This window comes from Pipistrellus kuhlii, unplaced genomic scaffold, assembly GCF_014108245.1.
Source record: "Pipistrellus kuhlii isolate mPipKuh1 unplaced genomic scaffold, mPipKuh1.p scaffold_m20_p_12, whole genome shotgun sequence".
Lineage (NCBI taxonomy): Eukaryota > Metazoa > Chordata > Mammalia > Chiroptera > Vespertilionidae > Pipistrellus > Pipistrellus kuhlii.
The window spans coordinates 31,419,020-31,431,363 of record NW_023425427.1 but is presented as its reverse complement, the minus strand read 5'-3'; the positions used below and the strand labels follow the sequence as shown (position 1 = coordinate 31,431,363).

At 40.9% G+C, this 12,344-nt stretch overlaps 1 protein-coding gene across 1 annotated transcript in view; it reads left to right on the top strand.

Moving 5' to 3' along the window:
* The window catches only part of PGM5 (phosphoglucomutase 5), a 159,851-nt gene that overhangs the window by 131,130 nt on the left and 16,377 nt on the right, over window positions 1–12,344 (top strand). The window contains exon 10 of the mRNA XM_036433884.1: window positions 1,976–2,110. Within this exon, the coding sequence (XP_036289777.1) occupies window positions 1,976–2,110 (135 nt within the window). The remainder of the gene's footprint in view (window positions 1–1,975; window positions 2,111–12,344) is intronic.

Sequence of the window (12,344 nt, the reverse complement as noted above, 5' to 3'; positions counted from 1 at the left end):
GATTATGTCCACTAGGTGTGTGCTATTTACTCCTTCATTGTCTTTTCAAGTGCAAAATCTATTCCAGGCTACCGGATGTAGATTCTAACAAGTCTTCATAAGTACAGCCAAAAATACAGCTGCCCTTGGGAAAAAATAATGACTTCACTATAAAAAGGCTTAGTTACGAGCAGATAATGCATGTTGATGGTTTGCTGTGATCTGGATTTTTTAATATCTCCCACTGGCCATAAACTAATCTGAGGGGTGAATTGTGCACTGGGAGCTACCTTAAAGGGTTAATTCTGGGAGGTCACCAGAAGAGGTGGCCTCAAGTGATTTGGAATCCGAAGCAATGGGTGATTTAGGGCTCCAGCCTTAGATATTGCTTTAACTAGTTTATGGATAACTCATAGTCCTGAACAATGAATTATGAACTCACATGTGCCATAGGTAATGACAGTGGGAAAGTGGGCTTAGACAGACAGCTTCAGAAGAGTTTGTAAAATCATGGAATACAGTGGTGGAACCCTTGGGGCTTCATTGTCAATTTGAGCATAATTTGATATATAATTCTTTCTGGATAGTAAGAAATTGTTCCTTTTGCTCCATTTGGAATTTCCTAACTATTCACTTATCTGGCAGCATATGGTGGTTTAAAAAATGGTTTCTGTTCATTGTAATCACTACTCTAGGCCTATGGAGAACAAGTACTGTGTCTTTATCTTTATTTTCTCAGCCATTGTCCTGTACCTGATTCCTAAGGGCCATTCAAAAATGGTTGCCCAGTGAATGAATCCTGGCTAATATCATCCTGTTTGCAAAACTAGCATCATAGAGTGGCGAGTTGCTAGGAAGAGAGGTGGCTTTTCTTTTGTTGTACAAACTGTGGCAAACCTTGAACCCTTCCAACAGAGACTAAGGGGCTGAAATATGCCTATAAGACCTAGAAAGCAGAAAAGCATTCATGTGAAGTTACAGTGCCCCCCCCCCCTTCCCTCCTGTAGATACCACCAGATGAGGGTGAGATAAAGGATATATAGGGCAGGTGTGAAATATTTTTAATAGTGGCTTATTCTTAACAAGCAAAATTTGAAACCAGAGAAGTTTCAAGGATAATTTTCTTAGGGAAAATGTCTGATATCAGTCACCTGCGATGTTTCACTTTTTCAGAAATATCAAGTGACCATATTGATACTATTTTATTCCCTCCTCTTTCCTCTGGCTCTTGTCAACATGTTTACTAATAACAACGACTTTATCTATTTTCTTAAGAAAATAAATTTCCTTTGACAAAAGTTACAATATGGTTTTACAGTCATCTTTAAAATATCCTTGCTATTACGGTAATAAGAAAGACATAGAGAATGGGGACATTATGAGCCAAAACCAATTTAATATTGGCAGCACTGAGGTGTAGCACAGTTCTGTTTCTACTCCACCCTGGTGGTCAGGTCTTGCCAGTAAGAAGGGGTAAAGAACCAAGAGGATGGGGATGTACACAGGAGCTCTCAAAACCCAGCTGGGCTCTAGCCCTGAGCATTGCATTGTAGGGTTCCCCTACCAGGGGAATGTGGAAACAAAGAAAAAAACAAAGATGAATTTAAAGCAAAGCCTAACCTCACATGAGTAGTTTGTCTTACTCTAATACATAAATTGCCCAACCCCAGGGACATTGTATATCTTTTCTTCCTTATTATCTCCACCCACATCACAAGACCAAGGAAACCTGAGCATCTGTTTTGCCCCTGACCCTCCCCTAGAATTAACCACAAGGCAACATAAATAGAATAAAGAGATTAATGGATAATTTTAAGTAGCCGCTAGGATCACGTCATATTCCTGCTTGGATTAGTGTTGAGAGTCAATTATAAGTTGTCATGACTCTGAGTATCTTTAGATCATAGAAACATGCAGATCTCCAAAGTGGGTATTAATTACTTTTACCTGTGTATTCATCTGTTCACTGATCCATTCTGACTATTCTTGGTCCCAGGGCCTGAGGATCATTTTCTCTGACTCATCACGGCTCATCTTCCGGCTCAGTTCCTCCAGTGGCATGCGGGCCACCATCAGGCTGTATGCAGAGAGCTATGAGAGGGATCCCAGCGGTCATGACCAGGAGCCACAGGTACCAAAACAGGGCTGTGCTCCCAGCACTATGTGTTTCACTGCTTCTGACAAATTTTGAGAGCTCCTATATGCCTTTAGTGGGAATGATTATATTCTGGAAAGTAAATTTTATATTGATACTTCTAGCTGAAGGACAAACTTAAGAGTAACTACAAGCAAATTTAATTCATTCATCGCAATGTTTTCAGCAGAACAATTGTTCTCCAGCATTTATGAGACTAGCTTTTCTCAAATGACTCGCCTCTCTTAATTGCTCTGCATTTTGTTGAGGGTGACATTAAGAAGAGGCACCTATAGATAAGGAAATTTCGAGTTAGAGTCAAACTGGTCAAATTACGCAGAGCCTTGACTATGCTCATGTAAATTATGAGTCTCAGGTGTTTGGAAAACTCTGGGTTGAACCAGGACCTTAAAGTGCCAATATAGATACTACTCTGGCCTTCCTCTCTGAGATTGCTGCCAAGCCTGGCATGCGAGAAGGTACTATGGCTGGCTTGAATTTAAAGTCAAGGGAAGACACTAACAAGGCTAAGTCAGCCAGTGTTTGGCAAAGCCTCCTTTTTGTTGTCAACAATCAAACCAATTAATAATTCACCCAGAAAAATAATAAGCCATTCCACTCCGTTATTCATTCAAGCTCCAGGCAACATTAATACCAGTAAGGACCCACTATAATGTTGGGTACTTCCAGCTACACTGTTTGCTGCCCCCTCCCTCTTGGTCTTTACTTCAACCTGGGTTTTGAAGCAGGGTCTTTAATAATTTCTTGAGATGAAAACATTGGCTCCATCTCCAATGCTTCTTTTGTGAAGAAGAGAAGTAAAGAAAATGTCACTGCTTCTCATTTTACAGTTGCTCAGAATTTCCAGTTATAATTGGCCATAGCTGTTCCCTGGATGGAAAAGATGCCAGGGAACATTTTCTTCCTTTGTCAATACTTTAGTGGGTTGTTGTTTTTTTTATAACACTTCTTTGGAGAGGCTCAGAGAACTCAGGAAAAGGATACCATACATAGATCCTTACACTTGACCCTGTAACTAGCAGATCTGTCGAGTAATACGATCCCAGGTGGGGAAGTAGAGGCCTAGGAGGCTGTTGTCAGGGTCACCTAGAGCATGAGGCCAGCATCATGTCCTTGGTCCTTCCTCAGGATCACAGGCTTCCCATGCAGGGATGGGCCTCACTCTGCCAACATGATTTGTTTGTGAGTAAATTTCACCCAGGATAGTACAAAGCCATGCAAAAATTGGAGGCTCACCCTACCTTTCTATATAACACTCTCATCTATATCTTATGTTTCAGAAACAAGGTTAAAACACGGATCTAAATGTTCAGAGCTTTGTACAGGGTGAGGAATGATATTCCTGGCCTCACCAGCTCTGAGTCATTCAGACTCAGGGCTATTTTTTCTCAACATTCTTTTCCCTATTTGCACATAATAAGTGGTTATGATATTTGCTTATTTTTACTTACCTTCTGCATGGGCTGCAGGAATACCTTTATATTGTCTAGGCCATCAGGCATGTGTGAAAACAATCCTAGACACACATTTTCCTTCTACCCTTCTAAGTTTTTCTGGTTGACCTAACAGTCAAATTGACATGAGACAGATTAGCAAGAGGAAAAAAAGTTAAAGTTTAATAACATATAGACCTCCTATATACACAGGATAGACCTGGAAAAACTGAGTAACTCTCTGAAATGGCAAAAGTTACCACCTTAAATAATGTTGCCAACTTATAAGACAAAATATTTTGATGTTGGGGGGTTGTGGGAGGTACCAGAAAAAAGCCCAGAAAACAAGGATAACATTATTGTGCATATCTCAGTCCTTGGCTCTCCTGTGATGAGAGTTTCTCTAGAGTTAAGGTCATCCCCCACTTCCCAGTAAAGTGAGGGAGACATTCTTACAAACGGAGATTTCCCTTATACATGTCTCTTACTACAGGGTAACTTCCACTCAGTTTTTAGAGCTTTTCTTATGTATGCAGTTTCTTAAAAATAAACAACCTAAAATAATCCTTATGCAAAGAGACACATTTTGGGGTGGCAAATGTGCTTTCCTACAAGTCTCTTTCTGAGATGGTCCACAAAAGCTAAATGGTGCCCCCTTTTTAAGGCTTCCAGGGGGCTGTGTGTTAAGTATGGTCAGGGTCTGGGGCAGGCTGTTTCCAAATATCCCACAATGGCAGAGTGATTACTTTGAATTAAAGTTACTGGACCAGCAGCCAGTGCAAGAAGAGCATGTTGACCCTCCCTGATCTCGTAGAATGTAGGGAATAAATCTCCCCTGCAAAAGGTGTCCTCCTTGATCCAAGGGAGTGAAGAGAGACACCCATATCAATAGAGTTAAGGAATCTAGAGCCTAGAAGCCTGTGAAGCCTTATTTTTTCTAATTTACTACACAGACCTTTTTCTGTTTAGATTCCTAGCAAATGAGCATACAAAACTAAGTTTCTTTGTCCTGTCAAATGTTCACAAATTTATTGTTTCTTTGTCTAAAACATGACACAAAGGTGGACTGCTTCATCATTTCTCTGAGTATTATTTATGATCTCTTACATGCACAAATTAAGTTGGTTTTTCTTCTGTTTATCTGGTCTTTTTCAATTCTATTATTAGCCCAGCCGTCAGATCTCAAGAAGGGTAGAAGGGAGAACTCTCCCCCACCCCCCTACAGTATATGTACTTCAGTCTGTGGGTAAAGCCACCATTGCTGTGTGTTATGAATGGTGGGGGGGGTTCTTGCATTGATACTGTCTTCTGATTGCTGATATACTCTCCTTTTCTAATCATATGCAAGGGTTTTCCCTGAACCTGGCTAGGTGGGCCTCACAGTGTTTAGCATAGGACCTATTATAGAATAAAATGTTATGTTAAAAATAGAACTTATTAAAATACTACACATCATTGACTCACCAACTTATGCCCTATTGCCTAATATAGTGGTCGGCAAACTCATTAGTCAACAGAGCCAAATATCAACAGTACAACGAATGAAATTTCTTTTGAGAGCCAGATTTTTTAAACTTAAACTTCTTCTAACGCCACTTCTTCAAAATAGACTTGCCCAGGTTGTAGTATTTTGTGGAAGAGCCACACTGAAGGGGCCAAAGAGCCGCATGTGGCTCGAGAGCAGCAGTTTGTTGACCACGGGCCTAGTACATTTAAATCAAGATATAACTTTAAGATTTTTAAACCTTACATCTAAAACCCTAAGGAAAGGAAGAAGATTCTCAGCAGGCCCACCTGTCTCAATTACTGTGGCCGTTGGACCAGGGACGGCCTACTAACAGCATTGCTTTACAGGACCACCTGCTTCTGCCTTAAAAGAGCTGTGGAAGGAAAGGCCTTTGGTTAGCAATTAGCAGAGATAAAGAAATAAATTAATAAGGCATTCTCCTGAAGCTGCAAGTGTTATTACTGACTCAGGGCCTGACAGGGAAACCAGCTTATGTTGCTTTCTGAGCCACAGAGAAAAACCTCTTCTGCCTTTTTGGTTTGTTCTAATTGGCAGCCCAGAGAACAAACCAAACAGAGAACAAATAGCCACCTCGCCCACCCCACACTGCCACCTGTACTCAGATACCAGTTAAAGTGCTTCTGTACCAGGCAGAGATTCCCTTGATATCTCATTCCAATTCAACAGATTTTTTTTATCCCCTTTAACACAAAGCCCATCTACGTTCAAGTTATTTAGCAAGAAGACTGGAAAGTTCCCTTCAACTGGCTTTGTTAGCATCTGGCTATTTTACTTTGAGCTGGGATAGTTACTTTTCCTGACATTTTACACACATGTGAACAGAACTTGTTTTGAACATTTATACTGTGGTTGACTCATGCAAGTATTCATAACTATCCTACTGATGCAACTAGGAAAACTTTTCATGCAGTCTTCATGCTCCTAAGTTTCTTTGCCCTCTTATAGATTTACCATTTTGGGTCCATTTGTATAACACTGATTATACTATTTGTTTTAAATTATTCTAAAATAACTTATTAGCTACATTCAAGAATATATATATATTTAAACATTTTTAATTAAATCTTTATTGTTATAAGTATTATATATATATCCCTTCCTCTCCCCCTCGACCCCCCAGTGACCTCCTCCAGCCCTCCCCAGGCCCCCACCTCAGGCCTTCACCACCCTATTGTCTGTGTCCATGGGTTATGCCTATGTGCATGCAAGTTCTTTGGTTGATCTCTTCTCACCTACTCACCTCTGCCTTCCCTCTGAGGTTCGACAGTCTGTTCCATGCTTCTATGTCTCTAGATCTATTTTGTTCATCAGTTTATTTTGTTCATTTGATTCCACATTTTAAAGAAAATTCTATCTATATGCACTTAGGAATTGGTGGTGAGAGGAAAAAGGGGATTGGGAGGCTCTTGATAAGATGAAAAGGTGCTTGCTTTGCCCTCACTGTGTCATTGGTAAACCAGCAAGGAAAGCTCCCCAGGCCTATTTCCGAGAGTATGTAGTTTGACAAAGACAAGATTACTTTAATGTTACTGACAATCAGTAGACCTTTAAGGAGCCCTCAAACCAGCTAGCTGGTAATAATTTAGAAAAAGATGAGCCAAAAGGATTTAAATTCACAGGTAACCAGAAACAGGCAGTTGTTTCTATTTTCTTTCCCACCAGGTTTATTAGCAGGGCTACTAAAATATTTATCTATTTTGTATATGTTTTTATTGATTTCAGAGAGGCAAGTAGGAGGGAGAGATAGAAACATCAATGATGAGAGAGAATCATTGATCAGCTGCCTCTCTCACGCCCCCTACCGGGTATCAAGCCTGCAATTTGGGCATGTGCCCTGACTGGGAATCAAACCCTGACCTCCTAGTTCATGGGCTGACCATTGCTCAAACACTGAGCCACACAGGCTGGGCCAGACATATCTGTTTTAATTACCGTAAGTCAACAAAGTGTTCACCTTCTTTCCTTGTCCCTTTCAGTCTGTGGGTGGAGTGGCTAATGAACAGTAAGAGTCTAAAGGAAAAGGAAGAAGTTTTGTTAAGGGCTGGGATAATTACAGACTGATAACCAGGTCCTGACTAATCAACAGTTGGCTTAGGTACTTTAGTTGCAGAATATAACTGCTCCCAACCCCACCCCAACTCCAGGAAGGAGCCTGATTTTCCCAACCTTCTTTCCCACTGAGGGAATTGAAGTGTGTATTTCTGATAAGCTGCACCTCGAAGTCTTTAAGGACTAATATCTAAGCACAGAGAGTCCCTCTATATTGGATTAATCTGTCAAAGCAAAGGCCATCTATCATTTTGCCCAACCTGTCCTTAGTATGACTTTATAACCCAGAAATATAAAGTACAGAGCCATTTTGCGTTATGTTAGGAGAACATATCATTTATTATCTAAATCAGGATACTTTTGAGAGTGAAAGGGGCACTAATAATTATAGTGACACCCTCCCCAATAAACCAGGGCAAATGATTACTCTAGTTACATGCCTTTGTGCTCTCTTAGATCTGCACGTCTCTTTAGAGAGGGGTTTCCAGGAGCACTACTAACATAAGCCTTGTAGTACAGAGGGAACATGCAGGAGTGAAGAGTTAGATCATTGTTCTAATTCAGACTGTACACCAGAACGACTTGGGTGGCTTGGTAAAAACACAGACCTGGGCCCCCCTCTCAGACATTGTACTTTATTGTTCTGGGGTAGAGCCTGTATTTTTAAAGCACTTCCAAGGTAATTCAAACTAGAGAAGGGCCTCTAAACTTTAATATGTTGTTAATCATCTGGATCTTGTTAAAATGAAGATTCTGAGTCAAGTCTGAGAGTATGCATTTCTCAGAAGTACTCCAGTGAGATTGTATTGCTGGTCTAGGAGTCACGCTGAATAGCAGAGAGTTATATAAACTGTGAAGCCCTAATAGCAGGACCTTAACTTCTTTAAAATCATAAAAAGGGCAGCACCTGTTTTTAGTGCCTTTTCATGCATGAGTTGCTGGCCTCTAACTCGCATCTGCAGTTGCCCATTGGACTCCACTAGAATGTCTTCTGGGCATCTTTAACTTGACGTGTGCAAAACTGAACTCCTGTCAGCCTCCCAGGATCCTCCCCAACCCCCCTTCCCCCTGCTTCTTTAAGTTCTTCATTTCAGTAAATGGTGTCTCTATCCTGTTAGTAGGGTTGGCCAGACACTTAGAATTCATCCAGGGGGTACGATTCTTTCTCTCATGCCCCATATTCAGCATCAGATCCAACCAACATGACCTTCAAAATACAACCAGGTCTGGCCTCCTCTCCGCATTTCTATGCAGGGCCAAGCCTCTGTTTGCTCCTTTACATCATTGCACTGGTCTCCTCACTGGTCTCCTCCTTTCTACTCTTGTCCACTCCCTACCCACACCTAGTCTCAGAACAGCAACCAGAGTGATGTTTTTAAGACATGTTAGATCACCTCTTTACTCTGCTTACATCATCCAAGGGCTCTTCATCTCACTGGAGAAGAGCCTAAACCCTTACCATGGCCCCAAATGCCCCACTGGAGGTCTACCTCCGACTTCATCTCCCACCTCTCATTCACTTTCCTCTTCACTCCAGCCAATGTTCTAGGCTTGATAATTTGCTAGAACAACTCACAGAACCCAGGATAGCTCTTTGCTTAAGATTAGTGGTTTATTATTAAGGGTACAACCCAGGAACAGCCTAATGGAAGAAGTGTGTGTGGGAGGGTGTCTACAGTTTCCTGGCCCACCACTGTCCCAGCAGAGGTTTTGTTATGTAGGAATGATTAACTAATTCATTGACCATTGGCGAGCGAACTCTACCGACAGCCCTTCTCCCTTCCTGGGAGGTTGGGTTGGGCAGAAAGTCCCAACCCCTTATTCCCGGTTCTCTGATTATAGCCCTCATCTTAAAGCTATCAATGTAGGGGCCCACCAAGAGTTACCTCAGGAGCATAAGCTCAGGTATGGTTGAAAGGGTCTTGTTATGAATAATAAAAGGCATCCTATCCCTCGGGAAATTTAAAGGATTTGGGGAGCTCTGTGCTAGGAACTAAAGACAAAAATCAAATGTATTTTTTATTATACCACACTTAGTAAGTATGGGTAAATGTGTTTGGAAAACCACCAATTTTCTCTCCCTTAATTTGAATTATCAGTGAATATGCTTTTAAAATGATTAAAATAATAATGTTATAAATTCATATTGGTTGTATTTTATAATGGGACATCTGAAGTGACTTGGAAAATAAAATTAGAAATTGAAATTATATGTGTGATATAGAAGATTTGGGAACAGAATGGAATTCTAAAGTGACATATAAATAGACTGTCACTTAAACATTCAATTTCCATGACAATATGAAGAAGTATGTATGTATTTACATGTGTAAATGTATGTGCATATGTATATATGTATATGTGTGTATGTATTCACACACACACACACACATATATATATATATACATGGTTTTGGAGTCATACTAGATAAATATATAACAAAAACATGTTGTTATTTTTTTTTAAAATCTGCATAGGAATGTATTAATAATCATATATGCAAGGACAATCATGAGGAAATACATTTTATTTTACTTCTCAGAGTTTGATCTCTATTGCTGTAATTTGGAAATATTAGGGAGGGTGGAGTAATATAGAGAGAGTTTAGAAAAGAAGTACATGGTTAAAGAGTTGGGGTGTAAATGCTGTGGCCAAGTTCATAGCTGGCTCATTTTGCATGGAAGACAGGCGTTGCCTGAAGTCTTCAGGAATTTAAAAACTAACACGAGGCAGAGAAAGATGACCAGTTGTTCTCCACAACTAATGAATATGAATTTCAATAATTATACTCAATCTGAACTGTAAGGGACTCAGATGGACTATTAGAGCAATTTCAACTGTGAGAATGCCTGCCCAATTGAGGTGGCTGGTTTTCTAGACCACATAGATTTAGATGATTTTTAAATATGAGCAAGGATTGGGTGCCTCGTTCGTGCAGTAGGTAGCGCGTCAGTCTCATAAATAAATATGAGCAAGGATGGAAAGGAACTGAGTAAGATAACATCTCAAGGTATTTCTCAGCCTTTTTTTTTTTTTTTTTTTTTTTAAAAAAGAAACAAGTTGTGCTCAGGTGGGTTAGATTTCCATCTAGTGGCATAGAAAGGAATTTAGTACAGCTTGTAGCTGAATTACAGTTGAGAAAGAAGCAAAGATGTATAGGTTTTCTGTTTCTAATCATTTAGGTACACTACCCCTTGGGAAATCAAAATGGCAAACAGTCCTTCTTCTCCTCCCTTCGATATTGAGATGAGGATCAGGCTGTGTTGCTGTGGATGGATGCTTTTCCTGGGACTGAGCCATTCCAGGGATGATCATCTGGTGGATTGTGCAACACTCCCGTGGGCTGGGAATTTGGCAGGTGTTTCAGCGGCTGGTGACTTCCCAGTGCAGGGCTGCTTTGGGTGTTGAAGACAGTGGGACTGAACTCTCTTCAGGGTACTGAGTGTGTGCTGGCGCAGGACAGGGACATTCTAGGACTTGTGGGAAAGCATGTGCCTTGATGACAGTGACTATAAACTACTCATGTCAGTCCCACCATAGGCACCTACTTTTGGAAGTATTCACAAAAGAGACCTTTATGCCAAATCTTCAAAATCTATCTTGGCAGTGCCATTTTCTCCCAAGAGCCTAGTGGCCTTAGGAGACAGAAGAGCTAAATATAGTGCTTTGATTCTGGCTTTGACTCAATTGTGAACTAAGGTTTAGAGACCTGAAGCTCTGGGGGGAAAAAAAAATTTACTCGCCCCACTTCCCCACCTGTATTCAAAATAAAAACAACACTAGCTTTAAAAATAAATGTAAGGAAATTTTACAAAATGTCTTTTTCTCCCCTTATGATGCTATTCATTTTGGTGCCTCTGCTTTGCTGTGTCCAAAGCACATGCTTAACCAGATACTGATTAACCTGGCACTGTTTAAGTCCACAAATCAGAGTTGCTGGATCTTGTTTACTCAGCCTGAAAAGGAAGCATGAATGAATTTGCCTTGATCACACAAATACAGAGGGTCATGGGCCATAACTTCTCTCACCAGATGAATGGGTTTGACAGGCTGTGGCCAGCATAATCTGGTTTTCTCACATCCTCTTTGTGGCAACCCAGGTGCACAACACAACCAAGTTTCCATGCCTTCTAGCAGAAAGGTTTCTTCGAAGCAGTGCCCTTCTTGGGTGGAAAGTAAATCATTTGCTTTGTTCATAAATTTTGGTGTATATTGGCAAATGAATACTGATGGTGAATCTGGAGATGGCCTGTCATCTTCAGAAGAAGGCTCAGGACTATGCCATGCAGTCAAGTAGCACAGGAGAAGGAAGGGCCTGGGCTCCCTACCATGGTCTCACTGTTTTCCCCTAAGGAACACAGGGTCCAGGCAGTTGAGGGGAAGATGTGGCTGTTTTAGCTCCACTGTCTACTGCTCTTGGCTGATTTTTTAATTGATTTTGAGAGCGGGGAGAGAGAGAGGGGGGGGGGAGGGGGAGATATGAAAGAGAGAGAGAGGGAATCCATTTTTGTTGTTCCACTTATTTATCCATTTATTGGATGATTCTTGTATGTGCCCTGACCTGGAATTCAACTGCCAACCTTGGTGTATTGTGATGATGCTCTAACCAACTGAGTTATCCAGCCAGGTCTGCTATAGGCTGGTTTTAATTTTGATACCTTAATCCTGGAATGAGAAATCCTGCTCAAGGTGCAGGTGAGGAAGTTCCCCATCCTTTGTTTTTGCCTTCCAGGAAAACTAGGAGGCGTGAAAACTCCAAAACAGCAGCATCTCCATAACAGAACCTTAGGACAGAAGGGAAAGCAAAAAAAGTTTATGACATTCTTGTTTTATGAGGGGGTTTTTGTTTCCTTTGAGCATTTTTTGTTTGTTTCATCATGTGAGTCATTGCTTGGTAGGTTGTAGCCTCTGTCCTCCAAATTTAATGATAGTGGACTGGGAGGTAAATAAGATTATGAGAGTGTTTTAAAATGTAGGTTTTATTAGTATTCAAGTATGGTGAGGCCAACAAATTAGGAGACAATTGTCATTGAAAAGATAGCTCATTACTCACTGTTCCCAAGAGGAGGGGACAGTCCACATGATACCCTGCAGGGCCACACAGGGAAGCACCAGGATCAGTTACGAAGCAGAAGTGGGGGGAAATGTGATTCTTGTGGGAAGAAAGGGCAAGGCAGAGAAAGAAGGGACTGGCTAGTT